The sequence below is a fragment of the Tachyglossus aculeatus genome, chromosome 20, assembly GCF_015852505.1.
Source record: "Tachyglossus aculeatus isolate mTacAcu1 chromosome 20, mTacAcu1.pri, whole genome shotgun sequence".
Classification (NCBI taxonomy): Eukaryota; Metazoa; Chordata; class Mammalia; order Monotremata; family Tachyglossidae; genus Tachyglossus; species Tachyglossus aculeatus.
This window is the reverse complement of record NC_052085.1, coordinates 3,924,338-3,951,960: the sequence shown is the minus strand read 5'-3', so window position 1 is coordinate 3,951,960 and position 27,623 is coordinate 3,924,338. Positions and strand designations below refer to the sequence as shown.

Below are 27,623 nucleotides of genomic sequence, written 5' to 3'. Positions count from 1 at the left end.
ATAAATAGAATAGATATGTACAAGTAAAATAAGTAAATATGTTTTGTTTTGTTGTCTGTCTCCCCCTTCTAGACTGTGAGCCCGCTGTTGGGTAGGGACCATCTCTAGATGTTGCCAACTTGGACTTCCCAAGCGCCAAGTACAGTGCTCTGCACACAGTAAGTGCTCAATAAATACGATTGAATGAATGAATGAATGACTTGCCAATGGTACCCACCGGCTCCTGGACTACTGATTGGCCACATCTAATGGGGCCATTTCCCGGGCGACCGCTTGTGTGTTACCCGGGCTGCCCGTCGCCCACCTTTTCACCCTGGGCCAGGGTGGGTCCTGAGGCGCCCGCCTTTGGCCCGGAGACACACTTTGCTCCAGAGCTCCTAGCCCTCCCTCGGGAGGAGGGTTTTTGGGGGAGGGCTCAGTGACCAGGCTCTCAGACCGGCCGACTGACTCACCTCCAAAATGAGATATGAAGTGATTTGCCAGCCCACGCACCCACAAGGTCTGCGCCTCCCCCGGCCCCTAATTGGAAACGGAATTTTCCTGCCTCTGAAACAGCTTCACAGAGCCACCCGCCCACGGAAAGCAATGGTTCACGTTGGGGAGAGAAGAGCAGAGAATCCCGGTTTCATTCGGGATCCATCTGTGTTTCTCATGATGAAGAGAAAGCTGTAATGCCCTGGAGGGCAGGGATGGTGTCTCCTTACTCTATTGTACGCGGTAAAGTGCTCGGCACCCAGACAGCACTCGGTGAATATGGCCCATTGACTGTGGACAGGTAAGCATCCACGAGTTGGGATACAAGAGGGTTTATGGAGAATTCTCTCTACGCTTCCAGACCCAATGACCGACAAGGGTCAGAAAACTCCCCAAAGTGCCGCTTCCACCAGAACCCTTGTTAAGGAATGGCGCTGGGACGCAGATGCTTACGTTTGGGGGGCTTCTGCGTCGGCCCCCACAGGGCGTAGTGCCGGATGCCGTGAACGTGCACCAGCCCGGCGTGGTCCGCGGAGAACAGGAGGGCTGCATCCGCGCTGGCTGCCAGTCCGTTCACCTGGCATCCCTCTTTGGACTAGGATCCACGGCGTCGCCCGGCAGGGTCGGGGAACAAAGATTGAACGACCGTCTCGAGCGGAGGGTCGTGCATTCTGGTGACCCACCGTAAACCACGAGACGACCCCAGGCCCATTCACGGCCGCCCCACGGGCTGAGCGGATTACGTGCCGGGCACGAGGTTGGGGGGTGCGAGGCCCGGGCTTGAGTTATGCCTCTGCCACTGGTCTGCTGGGTGACCTCGCCCAAGCCCCTTAAACTCTCTGGGCCTCAGTTTCCTCTGTAAAAGTGGGGATAAAATCCCTGCCCTCCCCAATGGGAGCCCGGTATGGGACAGAGGCTGTGTCTAATCTGATTATCTTGCAGCTAACCCAGCGCCCAGCACAGTGCGAGGCACAGATGGGCTTAATACCGTCGTTATTAGGGCTAAACAGTCTTTTAGACTGTGAGCCCACTGTTGGGTAGGGACTGTCTCTATATGTTGCCAATTTGTACTTCCCAAGCGCTTAATACAGTGCTCTGCACATAGTAAGTGCTCAATAAATACGACTGACGATGATAAATACAACAAACTTAATTTAGATCACACAGATTTTTTGTTAACTGTACAGCCAGGGACAATTCAAAAGAAAACGTTTAGTCAAACTTACAGGTACAAAGCTTGCTAAGGGCCTTACTCCACAGCAGGGACTCCAGAAGCTGACAGCACCTGTGATGAGATCAATACAGTGGCAAATCAACCGATCGATCTGGCGTGTGTGGCGGTCAGCCAGCACAGTACGTGGCCTCCCCCCTCTTCACGTCTTTTCCCAGTTGTTCTTTTTGGGTCTGGAAGGCGGAATATCTGCTTCCCACCCCACCCGGAATCAGAGTGGTCTTCCCAAAGGAGAGGCCGCTGGATGGGAGCCGGGTTGAGGGCAGGGGGAAATTCAATTGTACCAGGAAAACCATGGGGGCCCAGGATTTCCGGGAGTCAAGTCCGCAGGCCCTGCAGCGGTGAACAGCGTGTAGGAATAATCCTTCCTGCTCTGGCCCATGTGTCTGTCCTGTTCTGCTCTCGCCCTCAGGAAGTGAATGGCAACTACATCATTATCATCATCATCAATCGTATTTATTGAGCGCTTACTATGTGCAGAGCACTGTACTAAGCACTTGGGAAGTACAAATTGGCAACATATAGAGACAGTCCCTACCCAACAGTGGGCTCACAGTCTAAAAGGGGGAGACAGAGAACAAAACCAAACATACTAACAAAATAAAATAAATAGAATAGATATGTACAACTAAAATAGAGTAATAAATATGTACAAAAATATATACATATATACAGCTGCTGTGGGGAAGGGAAGGAGGTAGGATGGGGGGGATGGAGAGGGGGACGAGGGGGAGATGAAGGAAGGGGCTCAGTCTGGGAAGGCCTCCTGGAGGAGGTGAACTTCTAGTCAGCTATGGACAGCCAGCCCAACCCTCAGAGCTGAACACCCCAGGGAAGGGCTGATGGACCCCCGTATTTGGAAGCAGTCAGAGAAAGTTATGCTTTTTTCAGACAGGCCCAGAATTTTCTTTGGGGGCATTCCACCTCTGCAGAGAAGCCTGGGGTTCAGATTGAGTTCTCAGCCATATGTCTTATCTCACTGGGCTTAGCTTGGGGTCGAGAGTCTGTTGAGGAACATCTTCAGCTCAGGGAATTGGGCAGCCTCGTCCCACCCGGGGAGAACCTTTGTGGGGTCCAAGCGTCAGTCGAGGGCTTGACTAGTGACACCCCCTGCCTGTTCCCAGGTACGTCCCGCCTGGCAAATTCACCTCCAAGGGTCCCACAAGTCCCGATTCCTTTTCGCTCTGACCTCGGGGGCCATTGGAGACGAGGGAGGCCGCCGCCGGGTCCGATTTCGCTGCCCGCGCCTTCAGGAATATGACTTGAGAGATGCTTCTGTCTGCAACATATGAGGACGAGAAACAGCCCACTGCCATTAGGGATGTCTCTTCACCTTTCCCTTCGGGACCCGTGGGGAGGGGGTGGGGAATGAGGAAAGCCCACCTCCATTCCATCCTTTTATCTACTGTTGCAGTGTTGCTCCTCTATTTAATTAAGACCGTGTGCTCTTTGCCAGAGCGTCCTGAAGGTCTTCTCTCACAGCCCTCTGAGTCAATAAAATGGTAAATTCAACCCACCCCATGGCCAGTGGGCATGCTCACCTGCCCGGGTCCCAAACCGGACCGCCTCTATGAATCCCTCAACAGCACATACTGAACCCCTACTGTGTGTTCAGCACTGTAATAAGCTTCCCGCTACCCCAGACTTGATGTGGAACCGGATGCCGGCCTCCAAGCCCACCGAATGTGACCACCCCCCCGACACGGAGAGCCCCCAGGTGCCACCTAGGAGCACCCTGGCACTTACCTTCTCCACCTCCTGCCCAGGGAGTGGGTGAGTTCAGTCTGTGGCACATGTGGCCAGAAACCACATTCCAAACGATGATTTCCCCATCGTAGCTGGAAGTGGCCAGGAGAGTAGGTGGGCAATGAGCCACACATAAAATATCCTCTTTATGGCCCCGGGTCTGAAAGAGAAGAGGTGGGCGGCAGATGGGTGGTGGGGGGATAGCCAAATGACTAGGCCGGCCCTGCAGCCGAGGGCCCTGGGGACGCCAAAGGGAGGCCAGTTGCATTAGCCCGAGCTGGGCCGGCTGGAAGCTTACCAGATCGTCCGGCCAGGGAGGCTGAGGGGTCCGGAAGTGGTATACGTCCTCCGGAGAATCCTACATTAGAAGTGGATCAGCCCCAGTGTCAGCCAGACAGGGAATGCCCGGTCTGGGGCACTCAGGCAGAAACTCCTCACCCTGGGCTTCAAGGCTGTCCATCCATCACCTCGCCCCCTCCTACCTCACCTCCCTTCTGTCCTTCTCCAGCCCAGCCCGCACCCTCCGCTCCTCTGTCACCGCTAACCTCCTCACCGGGCCTCGTTCTCGCCTGTCCCACCATCGACCCCCGGCCCACGTCGTTCTCCTGGCCTGGAATGCCCCCAATCCCTCTGCCCATGCGCCAAGCTAGCTCTCTTCCTCCCTTCAAGGCCCTACTGAGAGCTCACCTCCTCCAGGAGGCCTTCCCACACTGAGCCCCTTCCTTCCTCTCCCCCTGGTCCCCCTCTCCCCATCTTACCTCCTTCCCTTCCCCACAGCACCTGTATATATGTGTGTACATATTTATTACTCTATTTATTTTACTTGTCCATATCTATTCTATTTATTTTATTTTGTTAGTATGTTTGGTTTTGTTCTCTGTCTCCCCCTTTTAGACTGTGAGCCCACTGTTGGGTAGGGACCGTCTCTATAGGTTGCCAACTTGGACTTCCCAAGTGCTTAGTACAGTGCTCTGAACACAGTAAGCGCTCAATAAATACGATTGATTGATTGACTGATTGATTGATTAGCCGGGGTGGTGAAGCAGACACTCCTATCAGCAAGGGCCACCAACACCCCAGCACTCAGAAGGTGGGGCTGGGCTCGTTCAGGCAGTCGTGCCCCCCCAATCCCCAACCCCCACAGGACAGAGATTCTCCCACTTGAGTCACCGAGATGAGGAAAGGGATGAACTATCTTTGGAAGCGGTGGGCCAGTGGTCTGGCTGGCTTTAGCACACCACCCCCAGGAAAGGCCCCAGGGCAGCAAGTGCGGAGTCTAGTCCCACCCCTGCCCCTGGCCTGCTGGGTCACCTCTTTGGGACTCAGGGGTCCTCATCTGCTAAATGGGATAATAATATCAGCCTCTTCCCACCTCATAAAGAAGTAGTGCGGCCCAGGGGACAGACAGCACCGGCCTGGGAGTCGGAAGGCCGTGGTCCTAAATCCTGGGTTAGAAACAAGTCCATCAGGTTAGACCCAGTCCCTGTCCCACATGATAGGGGAGGCAGTGTGGCTCAGTGGAAAGAGCCCGGGCTTTGGAGTCAGAGGTCATCGGTTCAAATCCCGGCTCTGCCACTTGTCAGCTGTGTGACTTTGGGAAAGTCACTTCACTTCTCTGGGCCTCAGTTCCCTCATCTGGAAAACGGGGATTAAGACCGTGAGCCCTCCGTGGGACAACCTGATCACCTTGTAAACTCCCCCAGCGTTTAGAACAGTGCTTTGCCCATAGTAAGCGCTTAAGAAATGCCATCATTATTATTATTATTGCCCATGGTCATGGCAAGCATTTGGCATAGCCGGGATTAGAACACAGGACTTCTGACTCCAAAGATGTGCTCTTTTCACTAGGCCAAGCTACTTATCGCTACCCTACGACAGAAATGAGAGTTCACAATCGTCACTCACAAAATACATGTTGATTCTTCTGTCCCAGCCAACAGCTATAATGTACCTGGAACATGAGAAAAGGTCAGCTATTCATAACGTGATAGAGAATGTCCATCCACTCCCCCAATGCATCATGCTAAACCCACTAATGCACATTCCCAAAGCCCAGGCCACACCCGAGGGCCCTAAACTTTTGTGATTAGAAGCATCAGACATTTTTGAGAAATGGAAAGGCAGAGAAGAAAAGCAATTTACTTGCCATTTCCCAGATCATCAGAGGGGAAGTAGAGGTTGGAAACATTTCACTCCCTGAAGGGGGAAGATGTATAATCGGGGAGGTTCAGCGTTTCCTGTAGCTGCAAGTCTCCCTGAATTACTCCGCCTTGGCAACCGCTGCTAAGGGTTCTGCTTATTGCCTAGCAGAGAGTTCATGCGGTTGTCTTGAGTCTGAGGGAAGAAGACTATGGGAAGGACTGTGAGCCCACTGTTGGGTAGGGACTGTCTCTCTATGTTGCCAATTTGTACTTCCCAAGCGCTTAGTACAGTGCTCTGCACATAGTAAGCGCTCAATAAATATGATTGATGATGATGATGGCAGCCACTGATGGCAGTAAACCTGCCCAAATACTCCCTCCTCGACCAAGGGATGGAGTGGAACGGAACGTCATTTTGGGGACACACGTCTACAGGTTATTTGTGGAAGTTTGCAGAACCAACAGAGTTGCTGACCAACCCTCCAAGCCCAACCAGGCCCCCTCTCCTACTCCAGAAAGAGATCCCAGACATGAAGGCATCCATCTGGTGCCTTCTCCGTACTGGGCAAGGGGTCAGACCAGCTGGAGACCGGACCGGCCAGTAGCCCCTCATCGGGACAAGGAAGGATTTCCTTTCTGTATGTTACTTCGTTGCCTGCCTCCCTTGCTAGACTCCCAGCTCTTAGAGAGCAGGGATCGTCTCTTCGAACTCTATTGTACTCTCCCAAATGCTTCACACAGTGCTCCACCCACGAGAGGTGCTCAGTAAGTGATCTCGGTTGAATGACTGATGGAAACTGGAATCCAGAGAAAAGTTGATCACAGCGATGTGAGCGGCCGCTTTGGAGGTTGGGGGGACGGAGGGAGAGAGAGTGGGGGTGTTAACACTTTCACTCCCAACAAGAAGGTTCCGGACTCCACACGGGTCGGAAAGAGGGGACACTCCCTGGGCCCCGGACCCCTTTCACTCAAGGGATTCATTTCCAAGTTGGTGCTTTCGGGAGAAAATGTCCCGGAAAAGACCAGTCCTCGGCCCGACCAAGCTGAGGATAACTAACCGGTTTTGATTGACCTCCACATAAGTACAATCGCAGACTTCGTCTCCTGGGCCTCCTGGAAGAACAGAAGCACCGTAAGCTTGAATTCAGAAAGGCGATCCCCTTTTGAGACGCTTCGAGCAGGTGCCTCTCTGGGGCTTGACCCTGCTGGAAGCCCGGACTCCCAGACTGGGCCTTCCCAAATCTTCCAAAATCCGGGTTCTGCCCCCTGACTCCAATGTTCTTCCAGTTTCTTTCATCACCTCAGCGAAACATTCCTTATTAAGAAACCTCGAGGAGACTGATGAGTGGAAGGGAAGCAGCATGGCCTAGTGGCAACAGCCTGGGCTTGGGAGTTAGAGGACACGGGTTCTGATCCAGGCTCTGCCACTTGCCAGCTGGGTGACCTTGGGCAAGTCACTTCACTTCTCTGTGCCTCAGTTACCTCATCTGTAAAAATGTGGACTAAGAATGTTAGCCCCGAGTGGGACAACCTGATTACCTTGTATCTACCCCAGCGCTTAGAACAGTGCCTGGCACATAGTAAGCGTTTAACAAATACCATAATTACTATTATTATTATTATTAAGAGAGCAATAAGGAGGTGTCTCAGAAGCACGACCACATCAACTGGGCCTGGAATGCTCTCCCTCTGCCTATCCGCCAAGCTAGCTCTCTTCCTCCCTTCAAGGCCCTACTGAGAGCTCACCTCCTCCAGGAGGCCTTCCCAGACTGAGCCCCTTCCTTCCTCTCCCTCTCGTGCCCCCTCCATCCCCCCCAACTTACCTCCTTCCCTTCGCCACAGCACCTGTATATACGTATATATGTTCCTACAAATTTATTACTCTATTTATTTATTTTACTTGTACATATCTATTCTATTTATTTTATTTTGTTAGTATGTTTGGTTTTGTTCTCTGTCTCCCCCTTTTAGACTGTGAGCCCACTGTTGGGTAGGGACTGTCTCTATATGTTGCCAATTTGTACTTCCCAAGCGCTTAGTACAGTGCTCTGCACATAGTAAGCGCTCAATAAATACGATTGATGATGATGATGATGGGAAATTCATAATGCAGCAGCAGTATTATCCCTCTGTCCCTCACTTGAGCATACAAGAACCTCAGACTCGGTCTCTGCTAGGCAACTTGGGAGACATCCATCCAACCTCAAGGGTCCAAACAGACCATCTCAGAGGCCCTAACTCTGCCCTCCAGGAAACCCTGTGGACCTGACACCATCCGTATTCAACTATTACAAGCCTCATTTTTCCCTTTCCCATCCCTTCCCAAAGACCACGATCAAAACCCTATCCGAACCCACTCAGTCCCGCCACCCGGAAAGCCTCCGGCAGAGCCCACTAGAGCCTCCTTTTTAGACCGAGATGGGTAATTAGGATAAAAATTTAGGGATGCTGAAGGTGGACCCTTACCCGTAGGAATGGGGCCTCTGTGGAGCCAACCAAGCGGCCCCGACCCCCTATATTTCTTGTGTTTTATACTCCTAAGTTACTTGCCCTGTTTCAGAGTGTGCAGGCAGTGGCCATTGTTGTAGTTCCAGATCTTCAAACAGCCATCTCTCCCGCCAGTCACCAGCCTATGGGGGAGATGGCAATCCCCTCTTTAGGGTGAGGCGGTGGGCCCTGCCCAAGCCCACCGCGGCTCCGCTTGGGTTGGAAACCCCTCGGGGCAGGAACGTACCGCCTTCCGCTCCAATCAAACGCCAAGCAGGTGATCTCGGCGTCTCCGTGAGCCCTGTTAAACTCAGATAACAACTTGCCAGTTTCAAGATCCCAAACTTTGACCACCTGTCGAAAGAAGGAAAGAGGAAAAGAATTCCTGATCCACATTTCAACGGTCATTGGCTTTAGGGGGAATCCAATAGTTCCCTCTCCATCTTTCCACACTCTTTCTATCCCAGTTGCAGCCTAACCCCTCAGCCTCCTCCCAGTAACTGCCCATGATGTCTGTGCGTGTGGGGGCACTATCCTGGTCGGATTGGAAGTTTTTTAAGAGCAGGGATTGTGTCCTTTATAAGCACTGGACTCTCTCAGTTGCCTAATTCAGTGCTCAGCATAGATTACTGATTGGTATCGGGTTGGACAAAGTCCCACATGGGGCTCCCACTCTTCGTTCCCATTTTATAAATGAGGTAACCGAGGCCCAGAGAAATGAAGGTCGTACAACAGAGGAGTGGCAGAGCCAGGATTAGGATCTAGGAACTTTCATTCATTCATTCAATCGTATTTATTGAGCGCTTACTGCAGAGCACTGTACTAAGCGCTTGGGAAGTACAAGTTGGCAACATATAGAGACGGTCCCTACCAACAGTGGGCTCACAGTCTAGAAGGGGGAGACAGAGAACAAAACAAAACATGTTAACAAAATAAAATAAATAGAATATGTACAAGTAAAATAGAGTAATAAACTTCTGACTTTAGGCCGTGCTCTATCCACTAGGCAATGCTGCTTCTGTACTTTCTGTTGTACAACTTTTCTACTGTACTTCCTCCAGCTGCTCAGGACGGGTGCTTGGTCCCCAGAGCTAGCCCTTCTCCCAGAGCCCCGGGTGGCTAGCAGAAGTTGTGAGGGCTTAGCCGGACTCGATACTCACAGATCCCTCCGAGCAGGTTACCACGTGCCGAAAGGCCTTGTTGTACTTGCAGCAGGCAACTGGCTCTGTGTGAGAAACCTCCCCTCGAGGCTCCGGGGGAGGAGAAGGAGGAGGTGGCGGACTTCCTCGAGAAAAGGAAAAGGCAGTCAGGAAAACGTGGTCCTTACCCCAGGCTCCCACTATGCTTCAAGTGTAAGACTGTACTGTCAGCTCCTTGTGGGACATGTCTACCAACATGTCTGTTCTAGTGTCCCAAGTGCTCAGTACAGTGCTCTGCATACAGTGTTCCATCAATATGATTGATCGATTGATTGCAAGTTGCTTCCAGCCCCCAGCAGGAGCGATCAGCCTGGCCATCTGGTACTTCTTTCAGCTCTCATCCCAAGAGGGAAACGCTGGCCTTGCTCCTCCGTTCTCGCAAATGACAATAACTGCTAGAGCTGGGAATAGAACCCAAGGCTCCTCCCATCCCCTGCTCCGCCCACTGGGCCACTTGGCTTCCGGCCTCTAATCGATGGTCCCTCAGGCTATGGGACTACCCTAATTATTAATAATAATGGCATTTATTAAGCACTTACTACGTGCAAAGCACTGTTCTAAGCGCTGGGGAGGTTACAAGGTGATTAGGTTGTCCCACGGGGGGCTCACAGTAAAATCCCCATTTTACAGATGAGGTAACCGAGGCACAGAGAAGTGAAGTGACTTGCCCAAAGTCACACAGCTGACAACTGGCAGAGCTGGGATTTGAACCCACGACCTCTGACTCCAAAGCCCGGGCTCTTTCCACTGAGCCACGCACAGGCAACTGGAAGCCAAGTGGTAAGTCTGACTCAGTTACCTCCTCTGGGGATTAAGACTGTGAGCCCCACGTGGATGGCCTGAACACCATGTATCCTCCCCAGTGCTTGGAATGGTGCTTTGCACATGGTAAGCGCTTTACAAATGCCATCATTCTTATCATTATTATTATTAACTGCATTCTATCCACTGTGCAGTTCCGCACCTTCAACCAATCGCTCGGGTTGTTGGAGCGCTTATTGTGTGCAGAGCTCTGTATTAAGAATTTGGGAGAGTACCATACCACAGACACATTCTCTGAAATGTCCTCTCCATCCCCCCCGCCTTACCTCCTTCCCTTCCCCACAGCACCTGTATATATGTTTGTACGTATTTATTACTCTATTTATTTATTTTACTTGTACCTATCTATTCCATTTATTTTATTTTCTTAGTATGTTTGGTTTTGTTCTCTGTCTCCCCCTTCTAGACTGTGAGCCCAATGTTGGGTAGGGACTGTCTCTATATGTTGCCAGCCTGTACTTCCCAAGCGCTTAGTACAGTGCTCTGCACACAGTAAGCGCTCAATAAATACAATTGATTGATTGATTCGCGGAGCAACGCGAGGCCCGGGAGGAAGGGGGTGTTGGAGCCAAAACTTGCCCCGTCCGCATCCGGATGGGACCGAGTCGCCGCGGGCTCTGGAAGGAAGGATGATCAGAGGGTGGCTCGGTTCCTGGGGGTGGGGAGGGGGAGGCTAACAAGCGGTAAAGCGGCGCACCTGAACCTGAGAGGGAGGAGGGCCAAAGCGTCAGTGGCCACGCAGAGGGCTCGGATGCCAGGGAGGTAGTGGCAGGCCGCTAGCTCTCCTGTGACGCCGCTGGTTTTGGAGCAGGCGGTGAACAAGCAGCTGTGGTCTTCCAGATCCCAGATCTGTCGGGGGAGAGAAGCAGCATGGCCCTGAACCCCTAGAAGAGGCGGGGATCTCTGCCCCCTCACCCCACATCCGGGCCTTGTATCCCAGGGAGCCCCTTCCATCCCAACTGAGGGGGAGCAAGGCACCAGCCTGGGGACTCCAGCGGGTGGAACTGGAGCCCAGCGGGAAGATCCAACTTGGCCTTCCTGCCGCAGGCCACCCAGGTGAAATTTTCTCTCTTTCCCCAAATCCGAATTGAAAATTGACTGTTTTTTGCCGTACACTCGCAGAGCGCTTTATTTTTCAAAGCACGTTCGCATGCCTTTTCTCTTTTGGCAAGGCAGGGAGAGGAGGCGTCATTATCACCATTTTACAGATGAGGAAACCGAGGCACGCTGAAGTGAAGTGACTTACCCCAGGTCTCATGACAGAGCCGGGATTAGAACCTGGGTCTCCTGACATCCCATCCTGGGCTCTTTTCACTAGGCCACACTGCCTCTTATTTGACCTTGATTTAATTATGCTGTGGCTTTTGCATACCTCAGTGGAAAGAGCCCGGGTTTTGGAGTCAGAGGTCATGGGTTCAAATCCCGGCTCCGCCACTTCATCATCATCAATCGTATTTATTGAGCGCTTACTATGTGCAGAGCACTGTATTAAGCGCTTGGGAAGTACAAATTGGCAACATATAGAGACAGTCCCTACCCAACAGTGGGCTCACAGTCTAAAAGGGGGAGACAGAGAACAAAACCAAACATACTAACAAAATAAAATAAATAGAATAGATATGTACAAATAAAATAAATAAATAAATAGAGTAATAAATATGTACAAACATATATACATATATCCAGGTGCTGTGGGGAAGGGAAGGAGGTAAGATGGGGGGATGGAGAGGGGGAGAAGGGGGAGCTGTGTGACTTTGGGCAAGTCACTTAACTTCTCTGTGCCTCAGTTCCCTCATCTGTAAAATGGGGATTAAGACTGTGAGCCCCGCGTGGGACAACCTGATCACCTTGTAAACTCCCCAGCGCTTAGAACAGTGCTTTGCACATAGTAAGCGCTTAATAAATGTCATTTTATTATTATTATTTCTCCTTTCCTTTTTTTTTTCCAAATGATTTGAGGAAAAGAGCTAGAGAGAGGCAGCAGGGCCTAGTGGAAAGAGCATGGGATGGGGAGTCAGGAGACGTGGAGTCTAGTCCCAGCTCTACCACTCCCGTGCTGAGTGCCCTTGGGCAAGTCCCTTAACGTCTCTGTGTCCCAGTTTCCTCATCTTGAAAATGGGCTTAAAATATCTGTTCTCCGTTTCCCCCTTAGACTGTGAAGAAAAAAAAAATCCACACAGGAGGGTTTTCAAAAAAGGCCTTTGGTGAGTTAGTCCAAACAAGGGAAGGGAGGGGGTGGGGTGTCTGCTGTCCCCGGGCTTCTCCATCTTTCTCCCAGTCTGAATTCCTCATTACAGGATAATCACCCAGCCAGGCTCATTCGGTCCCACTTGAATCACTTCCCACAGTTCATCTTAAGAAATTATAAAGCCGAGACTCCTTGGAAATTTAATGTGGGACACAGGAACACAATATTCTCGTTCCAAGAATTTCTTCCTGGCAGCCTTGACTTTTCCTTCCCAAATGATGCTGCTGCGACCCCTCTAATGCAGGTTGACTCTGCAGTCCCACTGAGTCCCTGGACTACAGAAATATCTAGTGATTCCCACTCCAGGAAGTCGCCACTCACATTCCACTTACCCAGACTTTAAATGTCCCTCAACCAACATACAACAGGGCAAACTCCACCCTTGGGCTTTAAATAAAGAGCATCCTGCAAGTCTAGAAGGGCATGCAATGAGGGGAAAATAGATGAGAGAGAGAGACAGACCTTGACGGTGGTGTCGGTGGATACTGAAAATATTTTCTTATCCTCTGTGGAAATGTGGAGGAAGAAAATTGGAGCTGCATGGCTTTTCAGTATACCTGTTGGTTTCCTGAAACAGAATAAGCAAAGATAATGCCTCTGTGAATATTTCTCTGTCTCCCCGAATCGATCGAGTACTTACTGTGTGCACAGCACTGTAGGAAGCGCTTGGGAGAGTACAGTACCACAGAGTTGGAAGACAGAATCCCCGCCCCAAGGAGTTTACAGTCTAGAAAACAGTGTGTGATCTGGACTCATGGTTTCTGGAAGCCTAGAAAAGAGGAGCCGAGACCTGCGAATCCAGAGGCCATAGCCTGCCTGTTGCCAATTTGTACTTCCCAAGCGCTTAGTACAGTGCTCTGCACATAGTAAGCGCTCAATAAATACGATTGATGATGATGATGATGATGCTGAGGCTGCCGACCAGGAGCAAAGTGCGCAGGGCCCGTTTCCGGAGGAGGCGAGTTTGTACGTGTTCTCGCTTATTTGGCTATTTAATCTGTGAAAGGTTGGAGCTGGGTTAGTGGGGCTCTAGAATGGAACTGATCATGTTCCTACCCTGTAAAGGCAGGGGGTTGATGGCCTGCTATCTTTGGAGCTAAAATCTAGAAGTAAATGAAGATACGGGTTGCCCCGGGGTGGCGGGGCTGACTGAGCCAGGGCGGTGGGGAATGAGGGACCCAAGTGGGGCAGAGAGTGCTCTTATCAACTCTTTGTAACTCCTAAGCCCTCCATTTCTATGCCAGAAATATAGGCAAAGGTTCTTACCCTGGCAAGTAAGGGTTCCAAATACGAATGATTCGATCCATTCCCCCAGTCAGGAGTACGTTGTTTCTCTTACAGAATGAAAACGCTTTCACGCCTTTGCGGATCTGGAAGACGGTTTGGTCTCCCTGAGCCCGCCTTTGGGGAACAACTCTGAGGCCGGCCGGCGCTCTTCTCGCTTTCGCATCTTTCCGAAAATCCCGTATTTCTTTCATCTGCTGCTCCACATTTGTAGCCCCCACGGTGCACCCTGAAAACAAAGATCAGTCAATCCATCCATCCTGTAGACTGTACGTTCCTTGAGGGCAGGAATCGGGTCAACTGATGCTGATGTGTTTTCCCAAGTGCTTAGTTCAGTGCTCTGCACACAGTAGGCACTCAATGAATACCAGTGATTAACTGATCCACAGTATTTACTAAGAGTCGATTATTTGCAGAGCACTGCACTAAAAACTTGGGAGACTACAACATAATTTGTAGACAGGATTCCTTATCTGAGCCCCGTGGGGGATAGGGAGTGCGTCCGATTGGATTAGACTATCCAGCTTTTACTCCAATGCTTAGCAAAGTGTTCTGGCAACATAAGAAGCACTTAATAAATGCCAGGATTATAAGGCACTGTCCAACTAGTTTACAATCTACAGTGTTCATATATTTCAAATTCTAGTTTCTTCAGAAGCTTTGCTGAAAGGATTTTCAATGTCTGCAGGCTTGTGTGTAAATGGGGAGAGAGAGCGAGAGCGAGAGAGAGAGATTTGGGGTTGCCTGAATAGTTCATAGGGCTGACAAGAGGAAAGCAGAAAATCCTTTTTTTTTCTTAGCAGCAGACGGCATTTTAACATGTGTAATTTCAGCAATTAGCTGAGTGCTGATTGGTCTTGCTTAGTGGTTGCACCTGCTCTCAGGAACTGAAAGCCTAAGGCTTTTTCTAGCAATTAGCGATAAGCACTCCCCAATCAGGAAATTTTAACACAGGGAAATGATCCTGATTGAAGTCTCTAACTCTTTGTTTAAAAGAGATGGTGGGCCATGAGGGCAGAGGGAGATGGAGTGTCACAATCTGGAAAGATTAAGGGTTTGGGACCTTCTTCCCGGTCAACTCACTCTAGGTGCAGAGTGACAGAAGAGTCTGGCCATCGGTGGAAAAAAATAGTCAAAACCAAGAAAAGATGGTTTCTCAAATGCCAATTGGATGCTAAAGACCAGTCCAAAATATGACCCAGGTGCCCCACAGAGGTGTCTCGGGGTCGTAGCCGGGGGAATATCCGGCACAGTGAGTGTAACTGCCCGACCTGTTATTTGTCTGGTGAATATGGGTAGAAAACTCATTGGCCACTCTCTGAATTAGCTATCGGAGTAGGGCAAGACTTCAAATACATTAAACTTTGGTGCAGATCCAAGGCCTGGCTCTTGGCCACACAAACCCATGGCATTCCTCTCCTCTCCAGATTCTGCTTTCCACTGGGGTCCAAACCCAGTAGTTTGGGAGACTACAACATAATTTGTAGACAGGATTCCTTATCTGAACCCCGTGGCGGATAGGGAGTGCGTCCGGTTGGACTGGACTATCCAGTTTTTACTCCAATGCTTAGCAAAGTGTTCTGGCAACATAAGAAGCACTTAATAAATGCCAAGATTATAAGGCACTGTCCAACTAGTTTACAATCTACGGTGTTCATATATTTCAAATTCTAGTTCCTTCAGAAGCTTTGCTGAAAGGAGAAACCCGTTTCCCCGTGTCGGATGCTCACATTTGTCAGTGGGCCGCAGCCTCCTAAGGCTTTTCCTTGTAAAACCAAGCTAGGGCTGGGAGCTCGACAGTTTGGCGGTTTTCTGTGGTGGGCCAAAGGTGCGAGAGAAGGGCAGGGGGTGGTGGGGAATGGGGAATGGGAGGGAATAGGCTTCAGAGAGTGAGTTTAGGCCACAGAGCCCCCATTTTGGATCTCTTCAGGCCTGCCTGGAAACTGAGGTATGGTCAGAAAGACTAGGGGCACCCGTGGGCAGGTCCCTCAGCTGGAAGCAGCCAACTTGAAGAACCTGCAGCCCAGTGATCGGCCCAGGGTGGGCGGGGAGGGAAGGCCTGGGTCCCAAAGAGGGAGGTCATCAAGATGGCAGAGTCATTACCGGGGGACGGACCCTCTGGGGTCAGAGCAGGGATATAACCTTTCCACCCGCCCTGCTCCCGGGACTTGGATCCACCGTGTTGGAGGTGGCAGAGTCTGCCCCTCAACAAGAGTTGGGATCTCCTGGAAGACAGAAGGGGCCGCTTTCAGTGCGGCTCAAATTGAATAAAGCGTACTAAGGCATCGTGGTTGAACGGTTACCTCGGAAACCACAGAGCACAGCTCGGCCCGACACTGATGGGATGGTTAGGCCGTTACCATGGAAACTAAGAGCAGCTTCAAGGGGGTTAATGTACGCAGTGAGGTAGACTACTATTTCCACGACTGCGGGGCTGAGGAGTGCAGGGGCTAAACCCACGAGGGGCAGGGACTCCACAGTCCTAAATCTCAACTGAGATGGGGAGCCTCTCAACTTCACCGGCGTTGCGTCAGACAGCATGGACGAGTGGATAGAGCACAGGCCTGGGAGTTGTCGTGGGTTCTAATCCTGGCTCCGCCACGTATCTGCAGTGTGGTCTTGGGCAAATCGCTTCAATTCTCTGGGCCTCAGTTCCCTCATCTCTAAAATGGGGATTGGAACTATGAGCCCCATAGCCTTGGGATTTGCTTGTATTCTAGACTGTGAGCCCGTTGTTGGGGAGGGACCGTCTCTGTATGTTGCCAACTTGTACTTCCCAAGCGCTTAGTACAGTGCTCTGCACACAGTAAGCACTCAATAAATACGATTGAATGAATGAATCTACCTCAGCACTTAGTACAGCGCCTGGCACAGAGAAAGCACTTAACAAGTACCACAATTATTAGTGGTAATATTATTACCTGTGGTCCGGAAGCCCGGGGACACCTTCCCAAGCCCCCAGAGAGTGAACCTCTGGGAGCCGGGGGCTTGAGGGTGATGAAGATGATGATGATAGTATTTGTTAAGCACTTACTATGTGCCAAGCACTGTTCTAAGCACCGGGGTAGATACCAGGATATCAGGTTGTCCCACGTGGGACTCACAGTCTTCATCCCTATTTTACAGATGAGGTAAGTGAGGCACAGAGAAATTAAGTGACTTGCCCCAAATCACACAGCCAGGATGAAGGTGACAGTGATAATAATAATAATGACATTTATTAAGCTCTTGCTATGTGCAAAGCACTGTTCTAAGCACTGGGGAGGACACCAGTGATCAGGTTGTCCCACGGGGGGCTCACAGTCTTAATCCCCATTTTACAGATGAGGGAACTGAGGCCCAGAGAAGTGAAGTGACTTGCCCAAAGTCACACAGCTGACATTTGGTGGAGCCGGGATTTGAACCCACGACCTCTGACTCCAAAGCCCGGGCTCTTTTCCACCGAGCCATGCTGCTTCTCTATGATGCGTCACCTGTGTGTTCAGATCTGTGACTTCTGGACATTTGATATTCACCCCACGGCATTCAAGTCCATATCTTTAAATTACATATAAATTACTGATTTATTCGTATTAATGTCTATCTCCCCCTCCAGGCTCGTTATGGGCAGGGAACACGTCTGCTAATTCTCTTGTACTAGACTCTCCCAAACGCTCAATAAATACCATAGATTGATGGTGGTTTCACCTTAAGATCCGGAGGCAGAGGGCAATTAACGAATCAACTAACCAGTGCGGACTTTTGGCCCTGATGGTCCCAGATGGAGACTTCAAAACGGTTCCTCCTCCTCCTTCCCGGAACCACAAAACGACACCCACAGAGAGTTGAGAGAACATTCCTCGTGGGTTCAATGGGAGGGAGGGAGAGGGAGAAGGGGAGAGAGAAAGAGATGGAGGGAAGGAGCCATACCTATTACTAGAGCGGTGGGCTCGTGGTTGGAGGCGGAAATGACAGCGTTCATGGACTCGTAGTAGTTCAGCTGAAAACGAACACGAGAAATGACGGAGAATACCCACGTCAGGCAAGGGTGCGTAACGGTGTGTCAACAGGTCCCCGGGAGCCCGGCTTTCTGCCAAGCAAAGCCGCCGTGCCAAGCCCGGAGAGCATTTGTGCGTGGGTGGGCACGGGTAGGTGGCTTAGAGTGGCTCTGATGCCAGCATCTTCCCTCACAAGGCAAGGATGGGAGCGGACGATTGTCTTTGGGCGTTTGACGGCCCACGTCGCAGGCTTGACTATTTTAGGATTTCCTGGGGGAAGCTTCGCGCTGCCTGCTTCCTACGTGAAGGAATTCTGAAGGGAAACCACGCTTTTTCCTCCCTTTGCGTGTGCAACGCCTGAGCGGGTGGGTGCTAGAGTGCGAGTTTTCCTCAGCACAAGGTTTGCCACCCCCGTGTTCTCGCAAATCTGGGATGTCTTGGATTTGCAGGGCACCTCTATTTCCCAAGGGCTTTTTTTTGTGTCAATTGGTTAGGCTCCAAATATGTGACGGGAACTGTACTAAGCAGTGTACAAGCTAATCACGTTGGCCACAGTCCATGTCCCACGTGTGACTCAGACTTAATCGCCATTTAACAGATGAGGTAACAGCGGCAGAGAGAAGTTAACTGACTTGCCCAAGGTGAACCAGCAGACAAGTGGTGGAGCTGAGATTAGAACCCAGGGCCTATATTATTGCTTCTCTGGCTGTCACATTTCTTATCTCGTTTGGGTCCTCACTGCATCCCTGTGATGTAAGGAGAGGCAGGGATTATCATCCCCATTTTACAGAGAAAACTGAGGCCCAGGAAGCCGGTGGCAGAACCGGGACTCAAGTCTGAGCCCTGAAAACTCATGCCCTTTCCCCTCCAGGCCCTTGGCTCTCTCCCTGGCACTAACCACTCTCACCTGAGTTACCCAATCTCCATGCACTTTCCAACGGATGTAGGTTACGCTGGGGGAACGAGCAGCTCTGCCGAGGCTAATGCTAGGCATGTTTTCGACTTTGGGCAGTTTCTTCCAAGTTCTGGAATACAGAATAATCCGCCAGTTAAAAGTTCCGGAATGAAAAACCTGGCAGCGACAACGAGGACGGACTGCACCTTGTAGGGTCCCCCTGCGGTTCCGAGAAGCTGACGGTGAGAGTCTCTGAGGGAGGACCTCTTTGTGTGCTTCCTTGCACACGGGGAGGGAGACTCTCTTGCACCCTTGGTCCGTGAAATGTGCTGTAATTTAGCAATGTCAAAGGGCGCTTGTGAAATCTCCTCCTTCAACGGAATGATGGTACTTAACGAGCGTCCACCAGGTTTACTGTTGGAGTAGCAATGGTGGCACGGACTCCGAACATTTGCACAGCACAACAGAAATGCAAGTCACATTTCCTGCCCAAAAGGAGCTTCCACCATAAATAGGGCAGTGCATTGTTCAGGAGATAGCACACCTGGGAAGGTGTGTGTGCGTCTTTTGGGGGTGGGTTAAGCATCACCTCCTGGAGGTGATGGCTGTTTAGAAGGACTATGAAAGAGAGGAGGAATGTAGGCAAGGGAGGATGGTAGAGGCCCCCTTTCCCCCCCCACTCTTCACTGCTCTCTCTCACACAATGCTTTGCACATAGTAAGCACTTAACAAATACCATCATCATCATCATTGAATTGGGAAGGGCACATATGAAGGCGAATGCCCAGATCTGTCTACACAATTTCAGTCTAGCTCAGAGCCATCCCTGTGGGCTGAAGGGTGACACCTGCTCCGGGTACCCAACTCCCACACAATCGGTGAGTTCCCCGATTAATTTAGATTCCAGCCATTACTGCAATCGAGGAACTGTAGGTGTGTAGTCGCGCTTGACAGAGGGCAGAGGAATGGGGAAGCAGCTCTGAGTAGAGGCACCTAGCTCACTGTGGGCAGGGAACACAGCTAATCCGATTGCACTGTACTCTCCCAAGCCCCTAGTACAGTGCTCTCAATATATTAAGTGCTCAACAAATACCACTGATTGATTGATTGAAATGGGCAGGTCACTTTACGACAGTCTGCTAGTCAGAACTCTCCCCTTTTCGACTGTAAGCACCTGGAGAGCAGAAATCGTGTCGTCTATTTCTACTCTCCTCCCCTCCACATGTATAATATTGCTCTGCATGCACCTGGTAGGTGCTCAATAAATGTTATTAGACTGAGTCGTACCATCTTAAGCGAGAGTTACAAAAGTGCCAGGATGGTTGACCCTGTTTAAAGCTCTGCATTCTATCTGTTCCAAAATTACAACGGATTTGAAGCCTCAGTATTTACTCTTCCCCACCATTTCAAAGCCATATTGAAGGTACATCTCCTCCAAGAGGCCTTCCCTGACTAAGCCCCCACTTTCCTCTTCTCCTGCTCCCTCCTGCATCACCCTGACTTGCTCCTTTTGTTCTTTCCCCCTCCCAGCCCCACAGCACTCATGTACATATCTGTAATTTTCTTTACTTGTACTGATGTCTATGTGCCCCACTGTAGACTGCAAGCTCGCTGTGGGCAGGGAACGTCACTGTATATTGTTGTATTGTACTTTCCCAAGTGCTTAGTACAGTGCTCTGCACACAGTAAGCGCTCAATAAATAACAATTGAATGAATTTACCTTAGAAGTTCACCGGTGGAGGCCAAAACCAAAATGTTCACGCAACCCTGCAAAACGCCACAGAGAAATATACCTCTTAGAAGAGAAAGATGTGTGCCAAAGAGAAATATACATTTTAGAAGAGAATGATGTGTGCCGCCTATTTGAGGAGCCATTTGACCACAGACTATTTCCCCATTCATTCATTCAGGGGTGGTGAGTGTGATCTTTCACACCTTAAGGCATTCCTGGAGAGTTTCTCAAGCACTTGGTTTCCGCCTGGGTTTCCACATTCCAGTGGCTGTTACAACCCCTGGGTGGGAGAGGGAGTCAATTTTGGAAAAATTGCAATGTAGAGCCAAACTTAAACGTGGTTAAGTGCACTCTTCGGTACACTGGATTATTTGTAACCACTAGACTCGATATTTCACTCCATCTCAGACCCATTTGGCTACAGCCGTTTGCAAAAAAAGAGAGGAAAAATAAACTCCGCATTATTACACAGAACGCAGCCTGCTCACATCCAGAACATTTTTGTCGTTTTAATCCTCTTGGCCTCCATCGGGTGGCACTGAATGACTGAGCCTAAGGCTAAGCCCGCTGGTTGCTGCGTTATATACACATTTCCACACACACACACCTGCATTGTGTTTTCAGGCTTTTACCTCCTAGTGAGCGAGGCGGGCTGATGTAATGGGATTGTAATGTAATTCAATCCGCCCGGCACATTTTGGGAGAGCAAAGTGAAAGGAAGCATTGGTATTTTTTCAGATGAACTTGCACTATTACAAATTTGCCTTGTTGCCTTGTGCTTTTCTCACCCTCACCATAGCTACTCACTCACTTGGCCAGGCGGGAAGGTTTAAGTCTTTAGTTTGTGGGTTGTTGTTTTTTCTTCATGGTATTTGCTAGGTGCTTACTGTGGGGCATGCACTGTTCTAAGTGCTTGCCGTAAATGTAAATTTAACAAGTTGGACGCAGTCCCTGTCCCAAATGGGGCTCATAGGAGGGCAAACAGACTGGATCCCCTTTCTACAGATGAAGAAACTGAGGCCCAGAAGTTGTGATTTGTTTAATCAATCAATCGTATTTATTGAGCGTTTACTATGTGCAGAGCACTGTACTAAGCGCTTGGGAAGTACAAGTTGGCAACATACAGCAGGCAACTGGTGGATAAGGACCCAGATCCCTTGACTCCCAGGGCCTGGGTCTTTCCACTGGGCCACACTACTTCTCATGCCTTCTCTCTGCACTTGGTTTTCATCCCCTTCCCTCGGGTCTCTCCCGGTCTTCCTATTTCCCAATCGTACAGGCTGCCGACCGCTCCCCCTCCCTCCGACTCTTCTCTAAGGACGCAGCCCGGCCGTTACCTGGTCGTCGCCGTTCAGAATCAGGCACTCGTCTGGGCCGGTGTAACTAAACAGAGACACAAAAGGGACTGCGCTGAGACCAATGGGAAAACTGAAGCGAAATGAACCAGATCTCCTGACCTGGGTTGGGGCCGAGCCCCTGGGAAATGGCCTGTCATCTCCTCGCTAGCAGAGGCGTGAGTTTTCACCGGATGAATTGAGCAGACTTCTTTCCTGGTCGTTTTACAAATGATCGGGGCTCTGCCGGGAAGTTTTCGTCTATTTCCAAGCCTGTCTTTGCCCTCGTCTTCTCCTAGCAACAGCGTTTAATACAGTGGGCTGCACACAGTAAGCATTCAGCTAATCAGTGCTATTTATTGAGCACTTACTACGTGCAGAACACTGTACTAAGTGCTTGGAAGAGCACGGTAAAACAGAATGAGCCCATAATGCCCATAATGAGAGTTCAATAAATACTACTGATTAATTGATCATCACTTTCCCCAGCACAGCGGTTCTAGCCACGGTTAATCCCGTGAAAAGGCTCCTCAAGAGGTCACCTGGCTTTCTCGGGGAGACCTTAGCAAAGTGATGCCACGGATTTCTGCGTGGGAAATCTGTAAGGTGACTTGCCATGCTCTGAAGCCTGGTTTTCCTCCCTCCCTCTACCTCACGTGAAATTATCTGCCTCTGTGTGAAATCTACTCTGAGGGAGGTAGTGTCAGAGTGGTGCAGAAACAAACCCATTCTAATTTTCGCAGATCAAAATGACGCCTACTATTCTGCGGCTTTGGCAAGAGACCTGAATCCCAGTATCCGAGGAGTGTGAAAAGACTTCAGTCCGGAGTAACTCTGAACTGTAGGACAACATGACTTGCATCAGAAGCCCGCAGAGGCTGCCAACACCTGCTTTGGACCCCCAATGTTCCTGTTTGGGACCAGGATTTAGGAAATTGAGCTTTATCTTCCCATCGCTCTCATTACTGGAAAATACAGGAATACCTGTGGATGAGAGGACCAGCCAGGAAACAGGGAGCAGGACAAGGTGTGGGGAAGTGGAGGGAGTAGTCTGGCCATTATGACTTGGTGCCCGGCAATGAACTAACAATATTGTTCACTGATTATTGCAGGAGCTTGGGACAGTCAAGGCGGGAGAGGTGTTCGGAGAAAATGAAGGCAGATGGTCCAGATTTTCACACTGCTCAAGAATTTCTCTTGAGCGTCCCTAAATTGCATGGATTTAGGAGGAGTAACTCTACTTCTAGAACCACCTGAGCGGTCTACTTAGGCATGTCTCAAGACCCCGTTTTCCTGTATTTCAGAGTTCAATCAATCGTATGTATTGAGCGCTTATTGTGTGCAGAGTACTTGGGAGAGTACAGTGTAACGGAGTTGGGAGACATGTTCCCTGCCTACCAAAAGCTTCCAGTCAGACATTAATATAAATTAATTACAGATATGTACATAAGTGCTGAAGGGATGAGGGAGGTGTGAACAAAGTTGAGTTCAAAACACTGATCCCCCTTCTCCCTCGCCTTCTGCCCTCGGAAACTCGTAAGTAGCACTGACCCCTCTCAGACGGTCAGCTGGGGATCTGAGAACTGGGCTTGGGCCAAGAGGCAAAGGGGAAGAAGGGAAGACTACTGGAGGTGGCAGCAGCACAACTCTGACAGCCCGCGTGACCAAGGTGTGACTTACCAATAGTCCAGCTTGAGAGGAACGCTCTCCAGGCTCCGGATCTGACAGTAAGGCTCCAAGCTGGAGAGCTCAAACAGTTGGATTTCCCGATCCCTGTTTCAAAATTAAGCACGCATGAAGCAAACCCCAAAGCCTCCATCTCCCTGGATGGTTTGTGCTTACCCTTTTCCCAGTTCGATGTTTGGCAATTTGGGCCCTCAGGTCTCCTCAATGAAGCGCCAGAAAGAGGTCTCCTGTTCCCAAAGTGGCTAGAACAGCGTTCTGTCCACGGCAGGCGCTTAAAATTAGCCGAGGAGCGCTAAAACTGGACTTCCAAAACTCAAGCCTCACCCCTCCCTCCCCTTCACTGCTGGATCAATCTGTTTCAGTCAACATTTTCCCTCCCTCCCAAAAGAGTGAAGCCACCCCTGTCCTATAATTGCAACCACCACTGGTCATCTTAAAAATCTATCAACTCCAACTTGAACTAAAAGTTCTATGTATCTTAACTCTAGGTCTGGAGCAATAAAACCTGAAGAGTTGCAGATACATACCCGGTCCCTATGATTAGCTTGTTGTACTGCTGCATGATACTGAAATCAGTCACCCATTTAGGCTTCCGGTTGACGGGTTTCTCCTAAAATGACAAATAGTTTAATTATAGGTATTTCCTGAATTTGAGACAACCCTGCCTCTTCTGAATGCCTTGATCTCAAACCCACAACACCTCAGTTTGAGGCTCAACTAAGCCCCAAAACCTAGCTGGCATCGGTTACCCCAACATAACCCCATTCTTATTGCAAATATTTTTATGTTTGTGTCCCCTGAGTGTAAGCTCCCTGTGAGCAAGGAATGTGTTGCTTTGTTGTTCTAAATGACCTCTCCACTTCTCTCTAGACCGTACGCTTGTTATGAGCAAGGAACACGTCCAGTAATTCTATTGTATTATACTTTCCCAAGTGCTTAGTACAGTGCTCTGCATAGAGTAAGCGCTCAATAAATACCACTGATTTTCTGCCTTCAGTTCTGTGAGTCCAAGCAGAATGAAACTCTGTGCATGCTGAAACAGGTAGTTGGAAAGAAAAACTCAAGAAAATTCTTGCTATTTGTCATTGCTTCGTGATTTTTCGTGTATTATTCCTCACTCCCACTTGAGTTTAGGCATTATCTCGTGCCCCACTGAGATACTTCCTAGGGCCTCTTTCTGCTAGCACGGGTCAACCTGCGTTTACCAGGACAAAGGCCATGCAAGGCACACCAACTCAGGAGACCGAAAAAGCAGTCTCCATCCCGGAAAAAAACAACGAAGCGGCACCGAGCTTCCCGATCAAGGCCACCTACAAACAGTAACTTCCTCCTCCTCAGTTTCAGCTGCGGAGACCAGGAGTAGAAGGCTCCATCCTCTCTGACCATGATCAGGGTGTCATCGGCGAGAGAAGAGACACGCAGGATTGGCTCTCTGTGAGACCACCCCAACGTCAGGGCAGGCAGAGACAAGGGCACCTCCTTCCAACGCTCTACGGAGCTGTCCTGGTCTGCCCACGCCAGCAGCAGATAGGTACAGAGGTTGTCCTGGAGAAGAAGGGCGTTATCAGAGTGGAAGCTCCTCATGGGCAGGGCAGGCCTTGGGATTCTGGTTTGTTTCACAAGTGAGTCATATTCAGTAGGCACCCAGTAAATATCATTACTACTAATGGAGCTGACCAAGTGAGGGGCCAGCTTTTTTATTACTTCTTCTCTACGGGAATAGGCTAGACAATTTCAAAGTCTCTTCAGGCCTAGGGACTTAATGATCATTAGCAGGGTTCCCTAAATCTTTGGGGTGAAAAACTTTGACTTTCTAGGTGATTACTTCCCCCCCACCAAGCAATAGCTTTAAGATTCCTTCGCAGGGGCAAATGGTGGCGTGGGGAAGAGAGACTGTAAGCTCCTTGTGGGCAGGGAATGTGTCTATTTAGTGTTGTGTTGTACTCTCCCAAGAACTTAGCACAGTGCTCTGCACGCAGTAAGCGCTCAAAAAATAAGATTGAACGAATGAATGAAGACACATGCCTTGGGACACTCAGAGAGTGGGCAGACCAGGACAGCTCTCTTCCTCCCTTCAAGGCCCTACTGAGAGCTCATCTCCTCCAGGAGGCCTTCCCAGACTGAGCCCCTTCCTTCCTCTCCCCCTCGCCCCCCTCTCCATCCCCCGCATCTTACCTCCTTCCCTTCCCCACAGCACCTGTATATATGTTTGTACATATTTATTACTCTATTTATTTCTTTTACTTGTACCTATCTATTCTATTTATTTTATTTTGTTAGTATGTTTGGTTTTGTTCTCTGTCTCCCCCTTCTAGACTGTGAGCCCACTGCTGGGTAGGGGCTGTCTCTATATGTTGCCAGCTTGTACTTCCCAAGCGCTTAGTACAGTGCTCTGCACACAGTAAGTGCTCAATAAATACGATTGATTGATTGATTGATTGATTGAGAGAGAAGCTCTCTTGGATCAGAGCAGCTTCCTCCCAGAGTAGCCTTCCAACTCCCTGTACTCCCTTCAACTCACTATACTCCAACAAGTACAGTGCTCTGCACACAGTAAGCACTCAATAAATACGCTTGAATGAACTCCTTTGTGCCTTGAGTCCACAGCCTACCTCCTTCTAGGGACGGTTGTGTGCCTGGCGTAAATTGTGTGACCTCACCTGTGTCTCTGTCTGGGATCACTGGTGGTCACCCCAAATCCCCCTCCTCCTCGAGGCCCCGAGGCCTTTTACAAAGAGTCGCGGGAGAGAAGAAGAGCAGTGTGTCTCCCTGAGGACTTGTTGGAGGCTAACTTAAAGGGGAAACTGGGCCACACTCTTTGCCCCACGACTTCGGAGCTAAATCCGTCAATCGATATTAGAGAGCCGCACACCGGTACATTGGAAGAACTGGTTTTTCCAATGGTCCTTCTCCACCCATTATTGCACTTGATCAGCAGAACCCCTATGTTTCAACCCCTGAGGTGGAGGACAAAATCTACACTCCTCTTAACTCCAAACCGGAAAAGTCGATCATGGGACAGAAAACCACCTCACCCTTCGAAGATGGTGAGGTGAGGAGGTGAGCTTAGACTGCACGCTCTTGGTGGACAGGAAACTTCTCTACCAACCCTATTGTAGCTGTATTCTCCCAAGCATTTAGTACAGTGCTCTGCACTGTTTGAAGATGGAGGGGAGTCAGAAGGGGAAGGAGAGGGAGAAAAGGGTATGGGTGATGAAGGAGCAAACCTGGGTCCCAAGGCCCCAACCTTGTCTAAGCTTGTCCCACCGGGGAGCCCACTCACCCATCCGATTTTGCCAGCTGCAGTATAATCTATTTTCATGAAAAATTCTTCTATCTGTCCTTCACTCTGGAAGCAACAAAAATTCTGTTTAGGAGAGGGTACACTTACAAAAATATGAAAGTTCTGTAAAGGAAAGACTATGACATTTCCTTAACTGCTTCCTTTTCCCTCCGTCTTTTAAAAACAAATCAGCTCCCATTTCTTTCGGAAGCACCTACAGCTCTGCGTCCTTCAAAGCAGTGGCTCTGAACCCTGCCTTTATTCAAAAATCCTGGGGAGTTAGGGATTCTGCAATGGGACCCATTTTTCAGGTTCCAGGGACAGTGCTCTGCACACAGTAAGCCCTCAAAGATACCACTGATAAGAGAACAGAGCTGTTGCATGGCATATAGTATTTCTAGTCTTTAGCATATTAAAAATGCTATATGGAAAACAAAATCCCCTCTAAGGCAGGCAGTGCAACACGCTCAAAATTCATGTTCACTCACTTGGTTTTGTGTCCTGACACTCTCCCTCATTACACATTTAAACGTTTTCATATCCAGCCTCCTGATACCCCTCTTTTCAAACTCCTAGAAGGAAAAAGAGAACGTGCAAGGTTACATTTTCTTTGTTTCTGAGTAAAAGATGGTAGTGCATTAAACCATATTTCACCCGACAGTCTCCACAAGCCAAATTCAGCTGCTTCAAAATGCAGGGTTCGGTATTCCTCCCTACTTTCTAAAAGCAAACCCCATACACTCCTCAGCTCAGCTCTGAAAAAGAAGGGGCTTGGCTTCCCAGTGACGAGGCTGCCCTGAGCCAGGAAGCCTAGCACAGGCTCCAACTTTTTTTGTGAGCGCTGGGGCAAAAAAGAGGCAGGTGTCTTTTGGGGGGCTTGGGAAGGAGAAGGTGAAGACTGAGGGGACAGGACAGGCTTCCAAGTTTGGATGGGCCAAAAAGCTACTCTTTTACAGGATTTCAGCCCTAAAACTTCCTCATGTCTTGTCAGAGGCCTGGAATGACTTAGGTTGAGAGGCTGGGTAAGCTCGCTGTGGGCAGGAAATGTGTCTGCCAACACTATAAATTGAACTCTCCCAAGCG

At 49.9% G+C, this 27,623-nt stretch overlaps 1 protein-coding gene across 1 annotated transcript in view; it reads right to left on the bottom strand.

Annotated features, from left to right (window-relative positions):
• Nucleotides 1-27,623, bottom strand: part of LOC119941248 (WD repeat-containing protein on Y chromosome-like) — a 46,051-nt gene that overhangs the window by 12,109 nt on the left and 6,319 nt on the right. The window contains exons 4-25 of the mRNA XM_038761623.1: nt 27,029-27,112; nt 26,541-26,606; nt 24,572-24,802; nt 23,785-23,867; nt 23,252-23,344; nt 21,575-21,620; nt 20,226-20,272; nt 18,517-18,634; nt 17,542-17,611; nt 13,615-13,861; nt 12,811-12,916; nt 10,798-10,949; nt 9,240-9,360; nt 8,327-8,433; nt 8,143-8,222; nt 6,651-6,705; nt 5,357-5,402; nt 3,750-3,809; nt 3,452-3,611; nt 2,895-2,984; nt 1,701-1,759; nt 928-1,069 (exon numbers count right to left, since the gene is read on the bottom strand). Of these exons, the coding sequence (XP_038617551.1) occupies nt 928-1,069; nt 1,701-1,759; nt 2,895-2,984; nt 3,452-3,611; nt 3,750-3,809; nt 5,357-5,402; nt 6,651-6,705; nt 8,143-8,222; nt 8,327-8,433; nt 9,240-9,360; nt 10,798-10,949; nt 12,811-12,916; nt 13,615-13,861; nt 17,542-17,611; nt 18,517-18,634; nt 20,226-20,272; nt 21,575-21,620; nt 23,252-23,344; nt 23,785-23,867; nt 24,572-24,802; nt 26,541-26,606; nt 27,029-27,112 (2,263 nt within the window). The remainder of the gene's footprint in view (nt 1-927; nt 1,070-1,700; nt 1,760-2,894; nt 2,985-3,451; nt 3,612-3,749; nt 3,810-5,356; nt 5,403-6,650; nt 6,706-8,142; nt 8,223-8,326; nt 8,434-9,239; nt 9,361-10,797; nt 10,950-12,810; nt 12,917-13,614; nt 13,862-17,541; nt 17,612-18,516; nt 18,635-20,225; nt 20,273-21,574; nt 21,621-23,251; nt 23,345-23,784; nt 23,868-24,571; nt 24,803-26,540; nt 26,607-27,028; nt 27,113-27,623) is intronic.